This window comes from Ranitomeya variabilis, chromosome 2 (genome assembly GCF_051348905.1).
Source record: "Ranitomeya variabilis isolate aRanVar5 chromosome 2, aRanVar5.hap1, whole genome shotgun sequence".
Classification (NCBI taxonomy): domain Eukaryota; kingdom Metazoa; phylum Chordata; class Amphibia; order Anura; family Dendrobatidae; genus Ranitomeya; species Ranitomeya variabilis.
Genome location: NC_135233.1, coordinates 1,077,870,919 through 1,077,897,685, shown reverse-complemented (window position 1 = coordinate 1,077,897,685; position 26,767 = coordinate 1,077,870,919). Strand labels below are relative to the sequence as shown.

The 26,767-nt window shown below is 40.0% G+C and overlaps 1 protein-coding gene across 1 annotated transcript; it reads right to left on the bottom strand.

Moving 5' to 3' along the window:
- Positions 1-4,287: 4,287 nt before the first annotated feature.
- On the bottom strand, positions 4,288-26,170 carry LOC143808703 (cytochrome P450 2K4-like). The gene is made up of 10 exons (XM_077291633.1): positions 26,089-26,170; positions 17,429-17,616; positions 16,074-16,236; positions 12,594-12,743; positions 12,301-12,461; positions 11,919-12,095; positions 11,176-11,317; positions 8,503-8,687; positions 6,216-6,357; positions 4,288-4,739 (listed from the first exon to the last, which is right to left on the bottom strand). Exons 2-10 carry the CDS (start codon positions 17,600-17,602, stop codon positions 4,561-4,563), a joined length of 1,473 nt encoding a protein of 490 aa, XP_077147748.1. The 5' UTR covers positions 17,603-17,616; positions 26,089-26,170; the 3' UTR covers positions 4,288-4,560.
- Between the last annotated feature and the right edge of the window lie 597 nt (positions 26,171-26,767).

Sequence of the window (26,767 nt, the reverse complement as noted above, 5' to 3'; positions counted from 1 at the left end):
CAGCGGAGAGTCCGTTAGCCCTAGGTGAAAAAGTCGCTCTGGGCTTCTGTACCACCTAGAAAGAATTTTAAACGCGTTCTCTTGAAGTAAAATACATCTAGAGAAACCGTGGGAGTTAGCAAGTACCTGTTGAGTTTCCCAGGGGGAAAGTGTGATTTTTAATTCTGTCTCCCAGGAAGAGAGATAAAGAGGTTTAAATAGGTTCGGGGTCTTAAAGAGGTTTGCATATAGTTTAGAAACTAATCTGGTAATTGGTAGTGTTGAGCATTCCGATACTGCAAATATCAGGTATCGGCCAATATTTGCTGTATCGGAATTCCGATACCGAGTTCCGATATTTTTGCGATATCGGAAATCGGAATCGGAAGTGTGCGGTGCATATGGTTCCCAGGGTCTGGAGGAGAGGAGACTCTCCTTCAGGCCCTGGGATCCATATTCATGTAAAAAATAAATAATAAAAATAAAAAATATTGATATAATCACCCCTCCGGCGGACCCTGGCTCTTAGCGGTGCCTCCGTTCCTAAGAATGCAGGGAGTGAAGGACCTTCGATGACGTCGCGGTCACGTGATCGGTCACATGAGCGGTCACGCGACCAATCACAAGACTGCGACATCATCGCAGGTCCTTCACTCCCTGCATTCTTAGGAACGGAGGCAGACGCTTGGACCAGTGAGAGCCGGGGCCGTCGGAGGGGTGAGTATATCAATATTTTTTTTTTTATTTTTTATTTTATACATGAATATAGATCCCAGGGCCTGAAGGAGAGTTTCCTCCCCTTCAGACCCTGGGAACCATTCCGATATTTTGTGTCCCATTGATATGCATTGGTATCGGGTATCATTATCGGCGGTATCCGATATTTTTTGGATATCGACCGATCCAATCCGATACCGATACCTTTGCATATCGGAAGGTATCGCTCAACACTAGTAATTGGCGATTTCAACCTAACCAGGAATTCAAGCCATAACCAATCAGGGGGTTGACTCTCGATTGACTTGAGTTTCGACATGATATGGCGAATATGGTATTTTTGAAGGAGGTTGGAGGGTTGTTTTGACGCGTTTGATGACCAATTGTCAGTGTATGGAACCTTGTTAGACAAAAATTGGGAGATTGTAACATTAGGTAGGGAGTCCCAAAGTCCAAAGGCATCTTTATAGTTGGGGTCCGTTAGCCAGGGAGCAACTTTGAGCGGGATATTGTCAAGAAAAAGGCAAAACGGAGGACGGTTTTGGATAAGGGTGCGTCTAATGGATAAGGTGTTGAGAATTATGTCATCCAGTTTTTGTTTTGGGGGAATAGTAGATGTCCAGAGATAAGGATCTGCCTCCTTCCCCAACAGGGACAGTTCGAGTTGCATGTTTAAGTTATCTGGGTTAGGTTTTACTAAGGTTATCCATCTAGCAAGATGGATTGCTTTATGATAGGTGCGAAAATCTGGCAAGCCGAGGCCGCTTTCGCCTCTGGGTAGAGAAAGGATTTTTAGAGGGAGTCTAGCTTTTTTATACTTCCACACAAATTGAGAGACCAATTGGTTAATCGAGAGGAAGAAAGAGTTAGGGAGATTTATAGGTACCATATTCATGGTGTAAAAAATTTTGGGGAAGATATAAGATTTTATGACGTTTATCCTACCTATCCAGGATAGATATGGTAGGTCGTACTTTTTTAGTCTAGTTGTAAGTTATCTAGAAGGGGAATGTAATTATATTTATAAAGGGAGGAAGGGTCAGCCGCTAGATAAATTCCGAGGTATTTTAATTTTTCTGCAGGCCAGTTAAAAGGGTGTCCTTTTTTATTATTGAGATATCTGACGTATTAGCCGAGATATTTAGTGCTTCTGACTTATTCATATTTATTTTGAAATTAGAAAGCTCTCCAAATTCTGCAAATAATGACATAAGTCTGGAAAAAGATGATCTTGGATTAGTGGTTAAAAGTAGGAGATCATCAGCGAAGGCAGCCACCTTGACATCTGACCTGCCCACTTTAAGGCCTTTAATGTTCGTGTCTTGTCTTATCCTCTCCATCAAAGTCTCCATTACCATGACAAAGAGAGCGGGGGAAAGAGGACAGCCTTGTCTGGTGCCATTTCGTATTTTAAAGGGCTCCGAGAAGATCCCGTTCACCCCGACCCTAGCAGATGGGTCCACATAGAGGGACATAATGGTTTGTATGAAAGGGGGTGGGAAGGCAAATTTTTGTAATGTACAGACCATGTATTTCCAACTAATCCTGTCAAACGCTTTTTCAGCGTCCGTTGACAGGATGGCTAGTGGCATTCTGGTAGTCTTCGCATAGGAAATAGCGTGTAAGACTTTTATAGAGTTATCTTTGCCCTCACGGCCTCTCACAAACCCCACCTGATTGGGACAAATAATCTGATCTAGTACTTTTTTGATTCTTGAGGCCAATATCTTAGCCCACAGTTTAAGATCGGTGTTAAGTAGCAAAATGGGACGGTAATTACTGCAAAGGCTGTCATCTATCTCCTCTTTTGGTATAATGGCAATGTAGGCTTCCAGCGCCTGACGGGGTGGGGTCTTCCCTTCAAAGAAGGAGTTGAAGAGATTTACTAGATGGGGGAGAAGGATGTCCGAGAATTTTTTATAATATCCCACCGGGAATCCATCAGGGCAAGGAGATTTACCATTGGGGGTAACTTTTAAAATGTCTTCCACCTCTTTTAGTGTGACTTCGGCAAGAAGTGTATTACAATCCTTAGGGGAAATTGTCGGAAGGGAGAGAGGGGCCAAGAAATTTAGAATTTTGGTTATGGCCGTTGAGCAGTCTGTCATGTCGTCAGAGGGAGGCAGATTATAAAGAGATTCATAATATTGGCGAAAGGTCTCTGCAATTTCCCTAGAGTCCACAACTCTCTTGTTTGTCTTAGTGAAAATATGTTTAATGAATTTCTTTTCTTTTTGCTGTTTAAGCAACTGGGTAGTAAGTTTGCTGCTTCTGTTACCATGCATTTAGAAGCGATGTCTGCAATCTACCTAACAATTTTAACAGAATGGAGGGCTAATAAATAAATGTATTTATTTTATATTATTACAGCTGAATAATAAACTCATGATAGTAAAAGAAAAGTAATTATTTCACAATGAACATCCACCTTTATTATCATAAAACATACATAGAAGGCAATATGTAAGAAAAGAAAGCATGACAAGTATCCCTAACAACCAGCTACATGGGTACCGAGGTAGTAGTCTCATATGTATTCCCGGTACCTATGGAGAGCTTGATAGCTTCTATTCCACCTCCAAAAAAAGCAAAAAAAAAATAATTAAATATATAAAAAAATATATATATATAAAAGTTCAAATCACCCCCCCTTTGCCCCATTCAAAATAAAACAATGAAAGAAAAATCAAACATACACATATTTGGTATCATTGCATACAGAATTGCCTGATCTATCAACAGAAAAAAAGAATTAACTCAATTGCTAAACGGCGTAATGAGTAAAAAAGTAAAAACCCCAGAATTACTTTTTTTGGTCAAAATTACTTTGCAATAACAGACTATTAAAAGATTGCATCTACAACAAAATTGTATTAATAAAAACGTCAGCCCAGCATGCAAAAAATAATCCCTCACCCAGCCCCAGATCACAAAAATTGGAGATGCTACAGGTCTCAGAAAATGCATTTTTTTTTTGCGAAAGTATGAGGTCTCACATGAGCCTTGACCAGGGCTATTATCAGATCAATTCATGGTGGCTCATATAGACTGGTGAAGAACAGGTCAAGTAGCAGCGAATGAACATTATGGACATTCAAGATGAAGACATAACTATGGAGAACGTGCAATAAAGCTTTGTGGATCTATTATAATTATGGTGGAAAGGGACCTGGATTTACCTGGAGAATACAGACTGAAGACCAGAAGATATTTATCCTTGGGGTGTTTTTTATTGACCTTGACTCAGAAGTAGAAGAGCTACCTATTGGAAAGTTTGTGAAAGTATGAGGTCTCACATGAGCCTTGACTAGTGCTATTATCAGATCAATGCATGATGGCTCATATAGACCGGTAAAGAACTGGTCTCAAACTACAATTATTTTTTCCTATGAATTGACGTATCCATGACATTGGGACTGAAGGTCGCAAAAAGACTAAAAAAAATCAAAGCAATATCCAGTAAGTATACCTGTGTCCAGTCCTATTCAGGAAAATGCTCATTGGGAAATTATATGAGGGCTCACATGAGTCTTGACTAGTGCTATTATCAGATCAATTCATCATGGCTCATGTAGACCAGTAAGGAACAGGTCAAGCAGCAGCAAATGGACATTATGGATATTCAAGACGAAGACATAACTATGGAGCAGGTGCAATAAAGTATTGTGGGTCTATCATAATTATGGTAGAAAGGGACATGCAAAAAGATCAAACAAAATCACAGCAACATCCTCTGTCCATCACAGGTCCATGTTCCTGATATTCTGGTAGATTTCAAAGCGTAGTTCCCAAACTGCAATTATGTTTTTCCTATGAATTGACATATCCATCACATTAGGACTGAAGGTGATCACTGATCATACTCTATCTGCGAGATACAGCACAGATTTCATAAGGGAGGGGGGCATTTGTTGACCCCATGGCAGGAGTAAGGTCCAGTTTGGCTCCAGGTGGGGGATGGAATGTGAAGCTTTGCAACAATGATGTAAAGAAGATAAATATCTCCATTTTAGCCAAGGTCTCCCCAGCACAACTTCTTTTACCTAGAAAAGAACACAAACACATAAATACATGACTGAATTCAGATGAAAATCATCTTTTTTTTTGCTCAAGTGGATTGAAGCTACCACAACATCTATTTGGTGAGACGACAGGAAGGTGCTCCCTCTTCCAACCCAATGACTCCACTGCAGGGTACCAATTGCATAATTACTAAGATACCAACATTTCCTTCACCACCAGTGGGAATTCCTTAAAGGGACTCTGTCACCTGAATTTGGTGGGCCCTCTGTCCGGTCCGATGGGCGGTGTTTCCTCAGCTTTTATTCACCCCTTCCTTTCTCGCTGGGCGCAATATTTTCTGGAATTTCCGTTGGTTTCCTCCGTAGTTCACGCGTCCGCCGGCGCATGCGCACTAATGCTTTTTGGCTATGCCAGCAATTGGGCAAAGCATACTGTGCGTGCGCAAGGCAAGATTGCTTTGCGCACGCGTGAACTGCAGAGGAAACCAACGGAAATTCAAAAAAATATTGCGCCCAGCGGAAAAGGAAGGGGTGAATAAAAGCTGAGTAAACACCGCCCATCGGACCGAAAAAAGCACCCGCCAAATTCAGGAGATAGGTTCCCTTTAAGAATTCTGGACATCACCCACTTTTGGGATATGTTTCAATAAACTCCACCGATTTTCCAGTGCTTTACATGATTGTCTTGGCAAAATCAACACTTTTGGCAAGTAGGCAAAAGGTCTCCAACTGCCATTGCAATCTATAAATGGTCTGTGGCTCTGCAATTTATGGAACCTATTAAAGGGGTTTCCATTTATCGGGGAAAGCCTTCTAAGTTGCTTTATGTTGCTGTGAAAAACAAAAATTGATTTGAAAAAAAAAACAACTAAACAAAAAAAACTGAGAAAACAGTGGTGCAGTAGAAATAAAATAAGAGCAAAGCAAGACACTTGACTTCGTGAGTTAAAGCGCCACTGAAGCATTTTTTTCCATTGCTGCCAATGGCTGTGTCTTACCATGCACAGATCCTAGTCTGACCATGCCTAATAATATTGTAAAAATATATATTTATAAAAGACCTCTTACCAGGTCAAAAGTGACTACATTTTGCTCTTATTGTTTTCCCACAATGATCTTTATCAAGGATGCAATGACAACAGGGTAAATAGGCAAAACAATCTAAAGACACGCCCCTGAGGAACACTGTGAGTGCTGCCTTTTTGTAAATTTCTTAAAAAATAGCTTTAAATAATAAGGTCCTTGTCTGTGGAACCGTATAGAAAATCTTAGAAAAGAAACATAACATTAGTGGTGGTAGTGGAAATAAAATAAATGAAAGAACTGAAGACTTTTGATCTGTTGACAGATTTTCATTAAAAAAATATTATAGGAAAAAGCAAACATAAATATCTATATGGAAGTGGTAATGTCTCATTTATAGGGAGTGTTGTTTTGAAAAAAAAAGTGAATCAAGTTAATTTATACATTCACTTTGAGGTTTAGTGTCCCTGTTACCTATGGAGAATGGTATAAAGGCCTCGTTCTTCTTAAAGTTCCCAGCAGAGTCAAGAAAATGTTCTGGATAAAATTCTTCTGGTTTTTCAAAGTAATCCTTATCTCTGAGAGCTGAATGGATCAGTGCGATTACAGTTGCTCCCTGGAAGAAAAAAAAATGACATAGTAGGATATAATATGGAATAATAAAATGGGTCATAGTAAATAAAATACTAAATAGGTTCCAATGGGAAAGAACTGTATTTCATTATTTTTCCATAAATCAGTTATACAAATGAAACAAGAAACTCTGTAATATATCTTATCAAAGAAATCTGCTTCTTTCTCCTACTGGACTGATCTCTCAGTCTCAATTTATGGGTAAAATTTGTAAAACAGATTTATCCATTACTGAAATAGGAGATGACAGTTGGTGCCTCTAAAATCCTATGCCGAGGGGAGGGGCTAGAGGCAGACACAAACATAGAACCTCATGAGCTCCAACTGTCATCTCCTGTCTTAGCAAATGGAAAATCTCTATTCACTGAATGCACACTTTACCTATGAATTGGAGAGTTTTAAGAGTAAAAGATCAGTCCTGGAGGAGAAAGAAGCAGTTTTCTCTAATATGATATTATAAAGTTTTTTATTTTCTCATGTACTAATAATTTATGTTGAAAAAAAGTTAAAACAATGGTTACTCTTTATAGGGTTAGTACATTCTGACTGCAAAGTTTTGGTGAATAAACTATTCAGTTATGGCTGGACGCCAGTTATTGGCTATGTCTGGTTATGTTGTCCTTTCCACTTTCGGCCTCATTCAGAATTCTGGTTTTTTTTCACATCGGTGGAAAAAACGGGGAGATGTTCATCGATATTTGGACCATATGTCTGTTTTTACCATCAGTGATTAATAAATAATTTTCTTATATACAAAAAAAATAAAATGTAAGAAATAAAAATTGAAAAGCTTCTCCTACCCATTACAAAATGAATTATGGATAAAACATGGATGACTCGTGACTTCACTCATGTTCTCAGGCTCGTAAACGTTATATGGCTGACAATGATTCATGATTCAAATAAAAATTTGCTGTTTTCTTGATTTATTTTTTTGCCGACACATGGTCTGCAAAAAAACATGGATGTATGAACATGAATGTCCGAACATAAGTATGGATACTATCCATAAAAATAAAATGAATTTCTAAGCTGTAGGGCTTGTAGTCCTTTGGACTAAGCCTATGGTATGGTTTACCCTCTTCTTACAGGAGATAATCAATGGTAGGAGCCAGTGTCGGACTGGGGTACCAAGGGCCAACCAGTAACTAACACCAGGGCCCCACTTTTCAGGAACATGTCAATATGACTTTATCCTCATTCACAACTTTCTATTGCAATAAAATGGGTTGATTGCTGAATAAAAAAGATGCCGCCTTTGTCTATATGCAATAATTTAAGTACATTGTGCCAAGTACTGCTCATCTAAGAGGGTGGTGGCCCACCAGAGGATTCTCCTGTTCTCCTGTAGGCCAGTCCGAGCCTGGTAGGAGCAGATGATACAGTCTTACCTTAAAGAGGCTGTCCATTCTCTCATCAATTGAACCTTTGTACAGAAGTAATTTTGTAAACACCTCTTGTCCTCTCTGCCTGCGGGCGGCGCTATTGCTGTCAGCTCATCTGGCCTCACGTGACCAGAGATGAAGCTACAGTTAGGCAATGCTGTGTCCGCCTCTGCTTAACTTCTGAGATTGAATGTATAGCTATATTCATCTTACCCTTTTACGCCCTACATTTTTATACTAAGGAGAACTTATTTTCCATTTATCTCTTACCCTCATCATAGGGGATTCTTTACCTGGGATTTTCTGTTCTGTAAGAGCAGTGAGACTAAAGAGCTATCGACCACATGATATCATGATGATTAACTAAACAAATTCAAGGAGGGTCTAGAATCAGATGTTTTTCATTAAAAATATAATATCACTATGGGTACTACTGTATATTTCCAAAGTTGCAAATAGATGGCTTTATTTTGATCGTAACTTCAGATGTTAGGAAGGACATTTTTTATATATATAGGTTGGACTTGCTAGACTTTTTTTTCAACATTATCAAATACTATCGTTTGTAAATAAGAATTTTGAAGGATCACAACTATTACAGAAAGATACTGTATCTGATACACTGTGCTTTATGTGTTGTTATGATTAGCCCTAAAGATAGGGATTAGGTCAATGGCAGGTTCTCACATCACCATTTAATAAAATGGTCCAACAAGAGAAAATAGATGACAGCACTACAGTACCTTTGGAATAAAATAGCCTCTGAAGGTGACATCTTGAGAAGTTGCATGTGGAACAGCAGCCGGTGCGATGTCTCCAAACCTCTGGATCTCATGAATGACGGCGTCTGTGTACGGCATCTCTTTCCGATGCTCCATTTGAGGTTGGGCGGATCCGATCACTCGTTCAATTTCATTTTGCACTTTCTCTGTCACGGTAGAGATTTACATATACATATATATATATATATATATATATATATATATATATATATATATATATATATATATATATATATATATATATATACATATACATTTTGTAGTAGTTACCAGTTTGCACAATAATCTGGATGTATTTAATAGTATGCACAAGATGAAGAGACATGTCAGGACCTAAGAAGGACCTGCAGACACAATTGTATTTTATAACTGCTGGCCTCTTAGTCTCCACCATTCACACTAGTTAGAACCTTTATTGTATATTTCTATAACATTTGTTAAATATATTATTATTGTTTGTCCAAACTTTGAGTTTCTATTTTCTTTAATACTATCGTCTGATAATCCAGAACAAGGAAATCAGCAACTCTGCCAAATTTCTAATTCAGCAGCTTCACTTTTATTTGGCTGCGAAATTTGATTTTGGAAAAAATCAAATTGTCGAAAAGAGTTTAAAAAAATCTCTTGTAACCAACTCTGCTTGGCTCTCCCCAACCTCTGATGTTTTGGTTATCTCCCATGTCTTCTTTCTTCTGTCATCTTTCCTATATCTTCTTCTCTTTCCCGGCCTCTGATGCTGCAGCTCTTTATTAGGCTCCGAGCCATCCATGACGGGCATTACACTCCACATGACCATGTACAGTACATCACATGTGACAGCATAGCGCCCATTTAAGATCGTCAGCATTGGAGGCTTGGAAAAAGGAAGATATATAACAGAAAACAGAGAGGTTGATTGGTGGAGCAGTATCAGAGGTGTGTGGAACTTAGTAAAAAAAAATCTTTTACCTATTGTGAAAAATTCAAACACATTTGAGTTGCTATCAATGAATTTGTTCATCAATAATCTTGTCCCAAGCAAGTTCTGCTACTGTCAATCTAAAAGATTTACAGTATGTCATCTTGGACATCTTTAGTATAACCACAGAATATGGTCTAAATGTCCGAGGGGACCTACACAAACCTTAAGAATGGGGTTTAGCCTTCGAAATGGAATTTCAGCACTCATGTTCATGCGCTCAGCTCTCTTGTAAGGGTGCTCAGAAATTTTCCAGGCAAGTTTGCATCTATCCACATTATACATCATAAATGTCCAAGAAGGGCTTGCTCCTAATGAATATTACAAAACTTTTTTTCAAAATGTTCCTTTTCCATGTAGAGCTCTGAAACACTTCTTGTTTTTGTGACACTTAAACCATGTAATGCGGCATCACATGGTCACATCCTCCCATAAAAGAAGAGAATATCCAGCTTCACCGAATCCGTAAAAAAGAGTTTTCTTTATTTACAAACTTTAAACATAGAGGATACAGACTTCAGCACGAATCATATGGGTAAGAATCTCTTTGAGATTCTTACCCATATGGTTCGTGATGAAGTCTGTATCCTCTATGTTTAAAGTTTGTGAATAAAGAAAACTCTTTTTTACGGATTCGGTGAAGCTGGATCTTCTCTTCTTTTTTGGACTTTATATGCCTGGACACAGCGGGACTGTGTTCCCGAAGTTTGGTTTATGCATCACGGGTGAGCTGGCTAATATTTCCACATCCTCCCATACCAAAACCTCAAAATGTTTTTGTACATGAGGATGTTACTTCCATGACCACTATTTTAATAAAGAAAAGGTTGAAAATTTATCATGGAGCAAAGGAGACCGGTGGAGGGGAGGAGAGGAAGACTTCAGAAGGTCGGTATATTGCAATTTTTAAAACAATAGGAAGTTCTACCTAATGCATTTCCACATTTCTGTTTAGCTTCATGTCATTGAAAGGATCACCACCGACTGTCAGAACTAAGTGTCCTACAATACACTGCTTTGCCTCAGTTTTTAACTTGGAGATCATCATATATACAAATTTTGTGAACATTTACGTTCCAGTGACACAAAGCTAACATCAGCCATCGGAACTGTATCTACCAAAACCTGGAACCTAGAGTGTCCCAAAGGCCTCATTGCCATAAAGAACACCCTAGGGAAGAATTTTTATAGATTTTATATTGGCGACTAGGAGTATGTTTTGCATTTGCATCTACTTTTATTTATTTTGTTCTGGACAACTTTGGAAAAATCACTGAAAGTCAACTTTTGTGATAGGCAAATTGGAAAACCAAAAATTGACCATGCAGATGATATGACATATGTCCATAACCTCATCAAACAAATATGCAGTAAACATCACTTACACATCTGAGACAAGCTCCTTTGGCTTCAAAAATAATCAGAAACCCATCCATATAACTAATGGCATTGGTCAAAGTTCCTTATTTTTACAAATAGAATTTCCCAAAAGATGTGAAAACAGTTGCTGAAACAGACTTCTCTAGCAAAATGTGGGCCTACTTGTCCTAGCAAATGTTCCAGAGACAAATGAGCTCTATCTCACTTGTGCCCTCTTCTACATATCTTAATAACATGCTAAAAAAAATATAAATTTACAGTTAAAATATCTACATGATTGAAATGATTGATCTTACTTTGAATTTCTGGATATTTCATCATGAGCAGAATCCCCCATCTCAATGTGGTTGATGTGGTCTCCATTCCAGCTCCAAACAAGTCTCCCACCAGAGAAGCTAAATTATCATTGTGGAAATATTTTATGTTTTCTCCTTTTCCCTGTAAAAAAATGTTTAAACATTTCCCCAAATGTTCATATATACAAAAGAAATTAGTCTGAGAAACTGCCGTCATGCCACACTAGGAAAAGTGAGTCCTCCCCAACCCTTGTCTTGAAAATCTCGTTTGGATTAATAAAAGAAGCAGTGAAGATTGGCGAGTGCTGTGTTTATTTTCATCTTTATATAAAGATGATTTAGGCTTCTCTGCCTGGTGCTTATCATTTGATCCTCTTCTTTCCTCTTAGCACCCTACATCTCCGGCCTCTGCACTGTAGGCCAGGATGTCCATCTGCAATCAAGTTTGGAGGTCTCTGCAAGAGGTAAGAATGCGACATCATGACACTTTGATGTCATGATGTGCGATGTGATCTTACAATTCTCAGTGACTGGGCCAGAGGTACTTGCTAATAGAGAAGAGGATGGTGATGTGGAGGGCAATTCTAGAAAGAACAATACCAGAAAGCTGGCACTGAGCAGCGAGAAGTGGGGTAGCTGGAGAGTAAGTGATGAAATGAGTATTCAGTTTTTTGTTTTTTTTTACACCTCTCATTTATTATGCTCTGTATCTGGAAAGATACCTGGTAACACGTTGATCATACCTCTTGTTGCTTGGCCAAGTAGGCATCAATTAGGTTCCTCTGGTCATTTACATCCAACTCTTTCTTCTGTTTGGTAAATGTTCTTCTTATAAAGGTATCAAACTCTTTGGTATTTTCAAAAATTGTTTTGTGAGCTCCGGGAAGCAATTTTGCAAGTAATGGAAAACAGTTGTACAGCTACAGCATACATGTAATAAAAAAGGAAAGAATATATATTTACACATTGAACTTGAAGAATGATAAAATGTGCTTTAAGTCCTTATTCACATCTTACAAATATAACATGTTATTTTACTACATAGACAGAAGGACGAAAACAACAAACAGACCATTCAGGTGGTCAATGGAAGTCATATGAAAGACCACTAAATAAATCACTTACGACGACCCAGGGGCTGCTTAGAAGTTTCACACTTTCATTGATTAAGCCCATAAGCCTCAGTATGGTCGGATCTTCATAGTCAAATCTTTTACTCAGGAGAATGGACACGATTATATTGGTTACAGCAGCATAAATACTGGTAACATTATCAAAGGGCTTGCCTGAATGAAAGCAAACAATTGTTTTTATATTATTTTAGAATTTTTTAATAATTCTTGGACAAAATATTGATGTAATGATAACAAGATGTTAGGCTGAAGAATTGCTAATGAAAGGATAAACTAATTTCTCACCTTCATAGGACTTTAACTTCTGAATTAAGTATTCCGATTCCTCAGTGATCTTGTCTTCTATGGTTCTTCTCCCCATTCCATAATCTCGTAGGGTTGAGAGTGTAAATCTTCTCATTGCTTTCCAACTTTCACCAGTGGAAAAGACGATACCTGAGTGGAGTGAATACACTTTAAGTGATGGGTGTTGTCTATACATTGGCTTGACAAAGGCAAATCTTGTTTACTTAGAGGTCCCGAAAAACATCAGAAGTCTACTGGATGAGCGTATCCAATATGTCATGAAATTCGACTTGCATAAAATTTATTTGATGGAAAGTAAAAATGGAAAACAAAGGTGTGTTAACACCAAGCTTCAGCACCATAAAAAGAGAAAACTAACACAATGTTCAGTGTGAATTTTAAAAACATGATATAAAGGTACAAAAAAAGTTAAAAATATAAAGATCCATAAGCTGACACATTTCGGGTTAAGAATTCTTAATTATAGCTGTCAGCTACAGTCGATTGTTATGATTTAGAGTTGAAACCTTAACCTCATAGGTCCTTATCTTTTTAACATCTTTTGTACCTTTACACCATGTTTTTAAAAATGTTTTAATTTTCTGTTTACCTGATGCTGAAGTTCTGTACTAACTGACCTCTGTACTCATTTTGTCCTGGAAGCCAATATGGTGAGTGCACATTCCCTGCACCAAATCCAAGCCAAAAAATGTATTTTCTAGGGCTTGTTATGTAGAATTTGTATGGATCTCCTTTTTGCCACTGAAACTCTCAGAGAGAGAGAGAGATCTGAATATAGCACATATTGCAAATTTAAAGTACACTCTAAGTCCAAATAAAACACACTGTAGGTGAAATATATATATAATTGTCTAAGGGGTACTTCCAACTGTCTGTCTGTAACTAACTTCCATAACGGAAATCCCACATCGCTGATTGGTCATGGCAGGCTTAGTCCAGCCGCAAATTGGCCCCTCCCTACTCTCCTCAAGTCAGTGCCCCCTCCCTACTCCCCTCCATTCAGTGACAGTGTGTCGCCCCATCCCGGACCAACTTTTTACTATTGATGCTGCCTATGCAGCATCAATAGTAAAAAGATATAATGTTAAAAATAATAATAATAATAAAAAAATTGTGCTATTCTCACGTTCTGCCGTCCACCGATGCGCGCGATGCTGCCGCCAGCTTCCGTTCCCAGTGATGCATTGCGAAATTACCCAACTAGGAACGGAAGCTGGCGGCAGCATCGCGCACATTGGGACAGCTTTAGTGGATGCCGGAGGGTGAGTATATAACTTTTTTATTTAATTTTTTTTTTAACAGGGATATGGTGCCCACACTGCTATATACTATGTGGGCTGTGTTATATACTGCGTGGGCTGTGTTATATACTATGTGGGCTGTACTATATATTATGTGGGCTGTGTTACATATTACGTGGGCTGTGTTATATACTGCCTGGCTTCTATATACTACATGGGCCGTGTTATATACTGCGTGGGCTGTGTTATATACTATGTGACCTGTGTTATATACTGCGTGGGCTGTGCTATATATTACGTTGGCTGTGCTACATATTACATGGGCTGTGTTATATACTACGTGGCTGCTATATACTACATGGCAGCTATATGCTATGTGGCAGTGCTATATACTACGTGGCTGTCGGTGTTACGTGGGCTGTGCTATATACTATGTGGCTGATATATACTATGTGGCTGCTGTATACTACGTGGCTGTCCTATATACTATGTGGCTGTGTTATATACTACGTGGCTGTCTGTGTTATATACTACGTGGCTGTGTTATATACTACGTGGCTGTCTTATATACTACGTGGCTGTGCTATATATTACGTGGCTGTGCTAAGCACGACATACATACATACATATTCTAGAATACCCGATGTGTTAGAATCGGGCCACCATCTAGTATATATATATATTTGTTTTGATCTGGTCATCCTCTTTACTCTGGCACAATTTGCTTCTTTGAGATCAGGCACCATTTTCACTTCTATCACTTGGACTAACCTTTGCAATGTAATAAAGCCATGGAGCGAGGCACATCATAACATCGTGTGAGGCCTCATGCAATGCTATGACATGAAATCATAGAGGAAGTCTAGTGAGTGTCGGATGCACCGAAGATACCAGGTGATGGAGTAAGAGACCACTTCAGAATAAAGAAAAGCACACCCAACTCAAAAAGGAAAATCAAACTGAAGAAGATGACCGTACGGAAAAGAAGTTGCAACAAACTGAATGGACTGAAAAAGACAACTGGAATGGACCAACAAGACAAGGAAGGGCTGCATGAAACCCAAAGAGATACATAAACATTTCGGATTTGGGCAAGTCCTAATTTTATGTAACATTCCGTGAAAAATTCACCTTGAAACAATTCTCTCATTTCTAATGATGGCATTGTTTGGGAATTCGCTGACGGTTTTATTAAAAAACTACATGGTGGTGTAATATAGGTTCTTCCAGGTAATATTATTTGGATACTGTTCACTATATAGTGATAATATGTGAGCTTTTTTACAGGAGTATTATCTTGTTTCTCTATGTTGAAAATACAAATACAAAGGGTTTGAGTCTTATGTCATATTTCCAGAAACCCTGATTTATTGAGCAGGCATAAAAGACTATAAAACTTCAAACTTTCTTGTAAAGAAAGAAGACTCAAATAAAGATAGTTTTGGATAAATCTTTTAATTAGTTGAGTTTCTTAATTGCCCCTTATGTTCTGAATGTGATCCGACATTTAGAGATGCAGGCACGAGAATTTTCGAGGTAGTAATGAGTTCAAAACCCTTGATGCTTCAGGGGACCAATAGATCTCTCTGCCACCTAATAAATGACTACATGACAGATATATATATATATATCTATATATATAATTGTCTAAGGGTTTTTCCGTCTGTCTGTCTGTCTGTCTGTCTGTCTGTCCTGGAAATCCCGCGTCTCTGATTGGTCGAGACCGCCAGGCCTCGACCAATCAGCGACGGGCACAGTATCGACGTAGATGTCATAATGGTTGCCATGGCGACCATGATGCCATAAAGGTTGCCTCGACCAATCAGCGACGGGCACAGTCTGCCGCAAATTCTGGAATCATCATTGTCCATATACTACGGGGGCATGCATATTCTAGAATACCCGATGCATTAGAATCGGGCCACAGTCTAGTATATATATATATATATATATATACTGTATATATATATACATAACATTGGGAAATTTCATACTACATTTCTCGTAAAGTCAAAGATCACTTATCAATAACATCCAGTTTACAAAGGCTCTCTAGATGTTATGCAAGGACCTGGCTGGTCCACCATACCCGAGACATTGTTTATTATAGCCATTCTCTACTGCTGATTGAGGACAGCCTTGGACAGGAGACTCGTCCTGTAACAGAGGTTCTCCTTTTATATATAAGAAAAATGTTACAGCCAATACAAAGACTCACCATGGCCTTTAGATGTTTCTGAAAACAACGGTATACTTGGCCTTTCTGAAAATAATTCCGCGTGGTTAATTAGAGCATCTTTAATGGTCTCATAGCCACAGAGGACGATGGATTTTGACATTCCAATACGAAAACTGAAGACCGTGCCGTACTTCTTGGCCAACTATAAATATAAGAGGGATCATAAAAATTGCAAAATGTCCTAGAATTTCCTTAACACCCGCTCCATAAACATCTAGCCAGTTATGACTATAGCAATTAAGTAGTTCTTTAATTTTAATACATTTCAACCTGCAATATCCTGTGTTTCTAAATCTATCATAAAATGGATTCCACTTGGATCCTGCATACGAGAAGGTCTGTCAAAGGTTGTGCAGAAAATATAGGACAAGGTGTTAGGTGTCGAGTTCCCGCTGATGCACAGGGGGAATCTCGAACCATGTCCTCTGCGGTCTCCTATTCTTCCTCAGCCGCACTGGAGTCTGCTCAGCAGACACGTCGGTCCCAGCATCTGGCTCAAGCTGATACTATGTGTCTGGTTACTGCTCCATCCCAGGTTCAGCCATTGTAACCAACATTGATCAGTGGCGAGCAGATGTTCCAGTGACTAAGTCCTGCTTTTCATCTACTGAGCATGCCCGTGGGACGACCTCTGATTGGAGGCTGGAGGTCACATGCTCAGGTCCTGTAGCGCTTCTGATTGGACCACTGAGAAGGTCCCGGAAGGCTGCATTTATAAAAGGTTTGCATGGGCGCTTGGCCATGCGCTAGTATAAACCTAATGTCATGTGTGGGGAAGCGTGTATGGTTTCTGGTGAAAGCTCCTAATCACAATCATGCTGAGGATTTGTATACTCTCCTATGAAAAGTTTTTACCTGGGACCACAACCAGGGATGAGACTTGTCACTCCAGATATAGTGAAAGACCTGTCAATGAAAAGCCGGCCTGAGTTGGTGCCGGAAGAATATATCTGTCTGCAGTCGTGAAGGCAGGCTCTGATTCATGCCGCCCCCAGTATGACAGGTTATTGAATGGATGAATTCCACTATTACTGCACATATGAAAAAAAGTAGTTTTGATCCAAGTTGCGTAAAGAGATCTCATTGGATGGAGCCCAACTCTACTGAGCCATCTCTTTATTCGCCTAGTACCTACTCACACTGAGATAATAAAATTAAATCATTATGATACTACAATGAAATAATTTATAGAACCCCTTGTATTGACTTTTCCATTGATTGTAAACCATCTATGGCCTGTATTCACAATGGAAATAGCCCTCTCTTCCGGATATTTGCTCCTTCATATTCTTTATACATAACACACTAGAAACAAAGTGGTTAATCAGTATTACCTGCATAAATGTGATATGAGGTTTTCTTATGTCCATTATGTGGATGTTTCCAATGATCGGTAAAGGTTTAGGTCCAGGTGGGAAATTTTTGTCATTTCCTTGCTTTTGGTTCCTAAATGTGTTCACCAAAAATAAGATGACAACGACAGAGAGGAGAACAGTGACCAGGTCCATGGTGAAATGGAGTTCTGCCAAAGTTTAAAGTGAGATAGAAAGATAAGAGTTCGATTGAAAATTATACAGGTTCACAAAGATTATTTCATTACTGGAGAAAAATAGACAATAAATCTACTTATGACTTGTAAGAGTAACTACAAGAAAAACAAAACTGACCACGGTGAGTCTATCTGCAAAACCTTCTGCATGATATGAATTATTCTAGAGAAAACGTCCAAAAAAGGTATAAAGAGATAGATATGAAATTAATTGTAAACTGCATTATTGTCATAGGACTATTCTTATGAAATTGAGGTACTTAGGCTTCTTTCACACTTCAGTTGTTTGGCGTCAGTCTGCTCCGACATAGTGACGGATCGACGGATCTGTCACAATTGTTGAGAAAACGGTTCTAATGGATCCGTTTTTTGACGGATCCGTTACTAGGGGTTTGTCTGGGAAAAGTATCTACTTTTTGGAGCATGCGCAATTGTAAAAGCGGATTGGGGCGACGGATCCGCCGAAATGACGGTTGCGACGGATCCGTCGCCCATAGGCGCCTGTTCTATGGAATGGCGGACGCGACGGATCCGTCACGAACCACCATTTTGGAGCAGACAAAAAACGTTATAATGTACGTCTATGTCTAGATGATGTCCGCGAAATCTCGACGGATCTATCACATGGCGGATGGAACGGACAACCATCCGCCACAATCCGTCGCTAATGTATGTCTATGGGAAAATAGCGGATCCACCCAAAAAAATGGCGGTTTCAGACTGGTGCCAAAAGACTGAAGTGTGAAAGAGGCCTTAGAGCATAAATTTGTTGATCTGTGTGTACCCACCAGCCAAGGCTAGTTGTACCTTTCTTTTATGGAACCCTAATTCTATCAGACTCACTTATTATAGACTTAGACATGGGAGAAATTTTCAGCCCAATAAGGAGGCAGTCATCAAATACCCTGAAAATGTTTAGCCTTTATACAGATATGTGTTGTGAACTCTGCTCTTGGGCTCCCTCCGGTGGTTATAAGTGGTAGTGCTGCTGTCTTTGGATCACAGCATTCATCAGGTGTGTCCACTTATTGCAATTCTGACTGGGCTATTTAGTCTTGCTGATCCTTTAGTCAGTGCCAGTTGTCCATTGTTTTTGGAGGATTCACATCTCTGCCTGGTTTCTCCTGCTATGCTGTCCAAATCAACAAAGATAAGTTCTGGCCTTGTTTTTTGCAGTCCACATGCTGTGGGCCTTATAGTTCAGTGCATTTCTATGTTTTTTCTTGTCCAGCTTTGTCTGTGTAAGGATTTATTCAGCCAAGCTGGAATCTCTGGAGATGCAGAAATACCCTCCAAATCTTTAGTTAGATGTGAAGATTTTGTATTTTCTGTGGTGGATATTTTCTAGTGTTTTAATACTGACCGCATAGTACTCTGTCCTGTCCTTTCTATTTAGCTAGAGTGGCCTCCTTTGCTAAATCCTGTTTTCAGTCTGCGTATGTTATTTCCCTCTCCTCTCACAGTCAATATTCATGGGGGGCTGTCTATCCTTTGGGGATTTTCTCTGAGGCAAGATAGTTTTCCCGTTTCTATCTTTAGGGGTATTTATTCCTCCGGCTGTGTTGAGATGTCTAGGCCGTGTTAGGTACATCCCACGGCTACTTCTAGTTGCGGTGTTAAGTTCAGGGTCCGCGGTCAGTACAGGTACCACCTTCTCCAGAGTACGTCTCATGCTGCTCCTAGGCCACCAGTTCATAACAGTACAACTGGCCAACAATGAGTTAAACGCATCTCAGAAGAAGGGAAGAAAAGTGCTGAGCCATTTTTTTTTCTGTAGTCTGTTTTGTCTTTCCTTCCCTCTTTTCCTCTGGGTGGCTCAGGAGTTTGGCGCTGGCATGGATGTTCAGGGATTGGCTTCTCATGTGGACCAACTTGCTGCTAGAGTACAGGGTATTTCCGATTATATAGTTCAGACTCCGGTTTTAGAGCCTAGACTTCCAACTCCTGATTTGTTTTTTGGGGACAGGTCCAAATTTTTGAGCTTTAAAAATAACTGTAAACTATTTTTTGCTCTGAAACCCCGTTCCTCTGGTGATCCCATTCAGAAGGTTAAAATTGTCATCTCCCTGCTGCGTGGTTATCCTCAGGATTGGGCATTTTCCCTGGAATCTGGGAATCTGGCTTTTCTTAATGTAGACACCTTTTTTCAGGCGCTAGGGTTATTGTATGATGAACCTAATTCAGTGGATCATGCAGAGACGACTTTGTTGGCCCTGTGTCAGGGTCAAGAAGCGGCAGAATCGTATTGCCAGAAATTTAGAAAATGGTTTGTGCTGACTAAATGGAATGAGGATGCTTTCGCAGCAATTTTCAGAAAGGGTCTTTCTGAAGCCATTAAAGATGTTATGGTGGGGTTCCCCACGCCTGCTGGTCTGAGTGATTCTATGTCTCTGGCCATTTAGATTGATCGGCGCTTGCACGAGCGCAGAGTTGTGCACACTATGGTGTTGTCCTCCGAGCAGAGTCCTGAGCCTATGCAGTGTGATAGGATTTTGTCTAGAGCTGAACGACAAGGATTCAGACGTCAGAATAGGTTGTGTTTTTACTGTGGCGATTCTGCTCATGTTATTTCTGATTGCCCTAAGGGTACAAAGAGAATCGCTAGTTCAGTTACCATCAGTACTGTACAACCTAAATTTCTGTTATCTGTGACCTTGATCTGCTCATTATCATCATTTTCTGTCATGGCATTTGTGGATTCAGGTGCTGCTTTGAACTTAATGGACATTGAATTTGCCAGGCGTTGTGATTTCCCCTTGCAGCCTTTGCAGAACCCTATTCCTTTAAGGGGCATTGATACTACACCTTTGGCTAAAAATGAACCTCAGTTTTGGACACAGCTGACCATGTACATGGCGCCAGCCCATCAGGAAGATTGTCGTTTTCTGGTGTTGCATAATTTGCATGATGCTATTGTGCTGGGTTTTCCATGGTTACAGGTACATAATCCGGTGTTAGATTGGAAATTTATGTCTGTGACTAGTTGGGGTTGTCAGGGGGTTCATAATGACGTTCCTTTGATGTCAATTTCCTCTTCCCCCTCTTCTGAAATTCCTGAGTTTTTGTCAGATTTCCAGGAAGTATTCAATGAGCCCAAATCCAGTTCCCTTCCACCGCATAGGGACTGTGATTGTGCTATTGACTTGATTCCAGGCTGTAAGTTTCCTAAGGGCCGACTTTTAAACCTGTCGGTGCCAGAACATACCGCCATGCGGAGATATGTTAAGGAGTCTTTGGAGAAAGGGCATATTCGGCCATCTTCTTCACCATTGGGAGCGGGGTTTTTTTTTTGTTGCCAAGAAGGATGGCTCCTTGAGACCCTGTATTGATTACCACCTCTTGAATAAGATCACGGTCAAATTTCAATACCCTTTGCCTTTGCTTTCTGATTTGTTTGCTAGGATTAAGGGGGCTAGTTGGTTTACTAAGATTGACCTTCGAGGGGCATATAATCTTGTTCGTATTAAGCAGGGTGACAAATGGAAAACTGCGTTTAATATGCCCGAAGGCCATTTTGAATACCTTGTGATGCCATTCGGGCTCTCTAATGCTCCATCTGTGTTTCAGTCCTTCATGCATGATATCTTCCGGAATTATCTTGATAAATTCATGATTGTATATTTGGATGATATTTTGATTTTTTCTGATGATTGGGAGTCTCATGTGAAACAGGTCAGGATGGTATTTCAGATCCTTCGTGATAATGCGTTATTTGTTAAGGGGTCTAAGTGCCTCTTTGGAGTGCAGAAGGTTTCTTTTTGGGCTTCATTTTTTCTCCCTCATCTATAGAAATGGATCCGGTTAAGGTTCAGGCCATTCATGATTGGATTCAGGCCACATCCATGAAGAGCCTTCAGAAATTTTTGGGCTTTGCTAATTTTTATCGCCGTTTCATTGCCAACTTCTCCAGTGTGGTTAAACGCCTGACCGATTTGACGAAGAAAGGCGCTGATGTGACAAATTGGTTCTCTGAGGCTGTTTCTGCCTTTCAGGAGCTTAAACGCCGATTTACTTCTGCCCCTGTGTTGCGTCAGCCGGATGTTTCTCTTCCATTTCAGGTTGAGGTTGACACTTCTGAGATTGGGGCAGGGGACGTTTTGTCTCAGAGGAATTCTGATAGTTCCTTGATGAAACCGTGTGCCTTCTTTTCTCGAAAGTTTTCGCCTGCGGTACGCAATTATGATGTCGGCAATCGGGAGTTGTTGGCTATGAAGTGGGCATTTGAGGAGTGGCGACATTGGCTTGAGGGGGCCAAGCACCGTATTGTGGTCTTGACCGATCATAAGAATCTGATTTACCTCGAGTCTGCCAAATGGCTGAATCCTAGACAGGCTCGATGGTCCCTGTTTTTCTCCCGTTTTGATTTTGTGGTATCTTCCGGGTTCTAAGAATGTTAAGGCTGATGCCCTCTCTAGGAGCTTTTTGCCTGATTCTCCTGGGGTTCTTGAGCCGGTCGGCATTCTGAAGGAAGGGGTGATTCTTTCTGCCATCTCCCCTGATTTACGACGGGTTCTTCAGGAATTTCAGGCTGATAAACCTGACCGCTGTCCAGTGGGGAAACTGTTTGTTCCTGATAGATGGACTAGTAAAGTGATTTCTGAGGTTCATTGTTCTGTGTTGGCTGGCCATCCTGGGATTTTTGGTACCAGAGATTTGGTTGGTAGGTCCTTTTGGTGGCCTTCTTTGTCACGGGATGTGCGTTCTTTTGTGCAGTCCTGTGCGACTTGTGTGCGGGCCAAGCCTTGCTGTTCCTGCACTAGTGGGTTGCTTTTGTCTTTGCCGGTCCCTGAGAGGCCTTGGATGCATATTTATATGGATTTTATTTCAGATCTTCCGGTTTCCCAGAGGATGTCGGTTATCTGGATGGTTTGTGATCGGTTTTCTAAGATGGTTCATTTGGTACCTTTGCCTAAATTGCCTTCCTCTTCTGATTTGGTTCCGTTGTTTTTTCAGCATGTTGTTCATTTGCATGGCATTCAGGAGAATATTGTGTCCGACAGAGGTTCCCAGTTTGTTTCTAGGTTTTGGCGGGCCTTTTGTGCTAGGCTGGGCATTGATTTGTCTTTTTCTTCCGCATTTCATCCTCAGACAAATGGCCAAACCGAGCGAACTAATCAGACTTTGGAAACTTATTTGAGATGCTTTGTGTCTGCTGATCAGGACGATTGGGTGGCTTTCTTGCCATTGGCCGAGTTTGCCCTTAATAATCGGGCTAGTTCTGCTACATTGGTTTCGCCCTTCTTTTGTAATTTTGGTTTTCATCCTCGTTTTTCTTCAGGGCAGGTTGAGCCTTCTGATTGTCCTGGTGTGGATTCTGTGGTTGACAGGTTGCAGCAAATTTGGGCTCATGTGGTGGATAATTTGGTGTTGTCTCAGGAGGAGGCTCAGCGTTTTGCTAACCATCGTCGGTGTGTTGGTTCCCGGCTTCGGGTTGGGGATTTGGTCTGGTTGTCTTCCCGTCATGTTCCTATGAAGGTTTCTTCCCCTAAGTTCAAGCCTCGGTTTATTGGTCCTTATAGGATTTCTGAGATTATCAATCCAGTGTCTTTTTGTTTGGCCCTTCCAGCCTCTTTTTCCATCCATAATGTGTTCCATAGATCTTTGTTGCGGAAATATGTGGTGCCCGTTGTTCCCTCTGTTGATCCTCCTGCCCCGGTGTTGGTTGATGGGGAGTTGGAGTATGTGGTTGAGAAGATTTTGGATTCTCGTTTTTCGAGGCGGAAGCTTCAGTATCTTGTCAAATGGAAGGGTTATGGCCAGGAGGATAATTCTTGGATTGTTGCCTCCGATGTTCATGCTGACGATTTGGTTCGTGCTTTTCATTTGGCTCGTCCTGATCGGCCTGGGGGCTCTGGTGAGGGTTCGGTGACCCCTCTTCAAGGGGGGGGGGGTTACTGTTGTGAATCCTGCTCTTGGTTTCCCTCCGGTGGTTATAAGGGGTAGTGCTGCTGTCTTTGGATCGCAGCATTCATCAGGTGTGTCCACTTATTGCAATTCTGACTGGGCTATTTAGTCTTGCTGAATCCTTTAGTCAGTGCCAGTTGTCCATTGTTTTTGGAGGATTCACATCTCTGCCTGGTTTCTCCTGATATGCTGTCCAAATCAACAAAGATAAGTTCTGGCCTTGATTTTGCAGTCCACATGCTGTGGGCCTTATAGTTCAGTTCATTTCTATGTTTTTTCTTGTCCAGCTTTGTCTGTGTAAGGATTTATTCAGCCAAGCTGGAATCTCTGGAGATGCAGAAATACCCTCCATATCTTTAGTTAGATGTGGAGATTTTGTATTTTCTGTGGTGGATATTTTCTAGTGTTTTAATACTGACCGCATAGTACTCTGTCCTGTCCTTTCTATTTAGCTAGAGTGGCCTCCTTTGCTAAATCCTGTTTTCAGTCTGAGTATGTTATTTCCCTCTCCTCTCACAGTCAATATTCGTGGGGGGCTGTCTATCCTTTGGGGATTTTCTCTGAGGCAAGATAGTTTTCCCGTTTCTATCTTTAGGGGTATTTAGTCCTCCTGCTGTGTCGAGATGTCTAGGCCGTGTTAGGTACATCCCACGGCTACTTCTAGTTGCGGTGTTAAGTTCAGGGTCCGTGGTCAGTACAGGTACCACCTTCTCCAGAGTACGTCTCATGCTGCTCCTAGGCCACCAGATCATAACAGATATGGCTGATAGAGTAGGTTAAGATCACACCTAAAAAGGTAGCCTAGACATGGCTGGTGGGCACACATGACTTTGCCAATTTCTAAGTATATTCTATATAGCAGTAATGCAATCACAATTTCATATACTCTATTTGCTAATATCTGGTTGCACACAGTGTGCTGCTGCACTGTTTGGTAGATAGTTATAATAGATAGATGAATAGATGATGGATAGATAGATAGATAGATAGATAGATAGATAGATAGATAGATAGATAGATAGATAGATGATGGATAGATAATAGATAGATAGATAGATAGATAGATAGATGATGGATAGATAATAGATAGATAGATAGATAGATAGATAGATAGATAGATAGATAGATAGATAGATAGATATAAAATTAATTGTAAACTCGATTATTGTCATGTAGACTATGCTTATAAAATTGAGGTACTTAGAACACAAATTTAATTTGTGAGTGCACACCAGACCTGACAAGGAATACATTTCTTTCAAGGAACCCTAATTCTATCAGACTTACCTCTTATAGGCTGAGGCATGGGGAGGAATATGGTCAGCTTTTGACCAGGGATAGGTAAGTCTGATAGAAAAAGAAAGGGTCTCAATAAAGAAAGTTCACTGTATAATGGCTGATGAGCACATTCAATTAATTGGCCAATTAATGCGCTAAGTACCTTCATTTTATAAGTATATTCTATATAAAATGCACAATTAACTGAAATAAAGGTCTGACTTTGGCACCCCCCTGAACCGGACCGTCGAGGGTTGTACAGTGCCTGTAGTGCATAGACAGACAGAATGCCAAGAGGACAGAGGACAGGTGAGAAGAATTTTTATTCTTTTATGTGCATGTGAGGAACGGCATAAGAGGGAATACTACTATAATATGGAGACCTGGATGAGGACTTTACTACAAGATGAAGATGAGGATGGGCATATTATTACAAGAAGAAGACCAGGATGGGGACATTACTACAAGAAGGAAACAAGGTTGGGGACATTACTACAAGAAGTAGACCAGGATAGAGTTTCTATAAGATGGGGCAACTTACTACAAGATGTTTGCCAGAATGAGTATATGGTATTTGATGCTAATTGTACGACAATATTACTGCATGTGGCCAATTAGGGGAAACAAAATTGTAAAAATGTAAAAACAAAATTCAAAATAAAAGCATGAAAAAATATTTTGTCACTAAAAATGTTGTTTTATATATAAACTAAAGTGAACAAAAAAGGTGCATGTAACCATAACCCATACGATGAATGCCTTTTCAAAATATAAAATAAACACGGCAAAAATGTACAAGAAAATGATCAGAATGTGCATAGAAAATAAAATAGTTTCACTAAAAAGGTCCCTTTATCCTGCAAAGATTGCAGCCCCCCAAATTCAGTTTTTTTTCTTTGTGAGGCCCATATACCCAGATAAGTTTGAGACCCCTGATCTAGACTGAGCACAGTCGTAGCCACTTCTTTGCTAAGAGCAGGACAAGCAATGGACAGGGTATAAAACATGTGAATGCAAATAGTGGTGTCATTCATTACAGTATTGTATTATCTTGAAAAAAGTGAAGAAAGAAACACAAGAGTTGTATTCATCAAGTATTTTCACCAATTTTCTGGCATCAATATGTAACAAATTTTATCCCTGGTAGTGACAACGAAGCCTCAAGGAAAACTTATTTAAAAATCCCATTAATGCCAAATTCTATATGCAAGAGGTAAGAAATCATGAAAAGTGTAGGACAATATTGAGACTGTGTCGTCTTACCTGTCCTGTGGTGAGGCGCACAGTCTTCTCTCTTCTGCCTTCTATAGTCAGAAAACTTTTATATCAGTGTTGGACTTTCAAAACAACTCCACCCCGTACTTAACCCATAGGGCGCTGTGAGAAAAAGAGTCAGCAGTTTTCATTAACCTGTCTATATTTCAAATACACCGGAGTTCCCTGCATAACATATTAAAGGGAGCCTGTCAGTGCGTTTTTATATATGGAAGTATTGGTATGGCTAAATACCTTACTGCCCCCCAATAATAATGATACCTTTTTTGTAGAGCTTTGATGTACCAGTCAAGAGAAACGGAAAAAGCAAATGAATGTGTCATAGGAGATCCTTACAGTTATCACTGATGTCAAATTTATCATATCATTCTGACATTTTATGAATTTGAGTTTTTGCTGAACTTTCAATGATCTTTCCATTAAATCACCATCGTCAGCCCTCCTGACACTTCTCTGAAGGAGAAAGAACTTGCTTCACCCCTTGACTTGTTGCTCGTAAAGTTATCTAGTCAGTCTACAATCTTCTCTCTCTTTCCAGGATTCCTGCTGATCTCTCACTGTTACACATCATAAAAAAGCAAAATCCAGCACAAACATCACATGACAAAATAAAAAGTAGAAATAAAATCTGTAGTGACAAGTAATAATACTTCAGAAAACTAGCTGA

Excerpts from the sequence above, each read along its gene's own strand:
- LOC143808703 (XM_077291633.1), bottom strand. The coding sequence starts at position 17,602 with ATGGACCTGGTCACTGTTCTCCTCTCTGTCGTTGTCATCTTATTTTTG. Across the intron at positions 12,096-12,300 it reads TAAGCAGCCCCTGGGTCGTC|CTGTACAACTGTTTTCCATT; the intron begins GTAAGTGATTTA and ends TGTATGCTGTAG. Across the intron at positions 11,318-11,918 it reads ACTTGGCCAAGCAACAAGAG|GGAAAAGGAGAAAACATAAA; the intron begins GTATGATCAACG and ends ATTTTTTTACAG.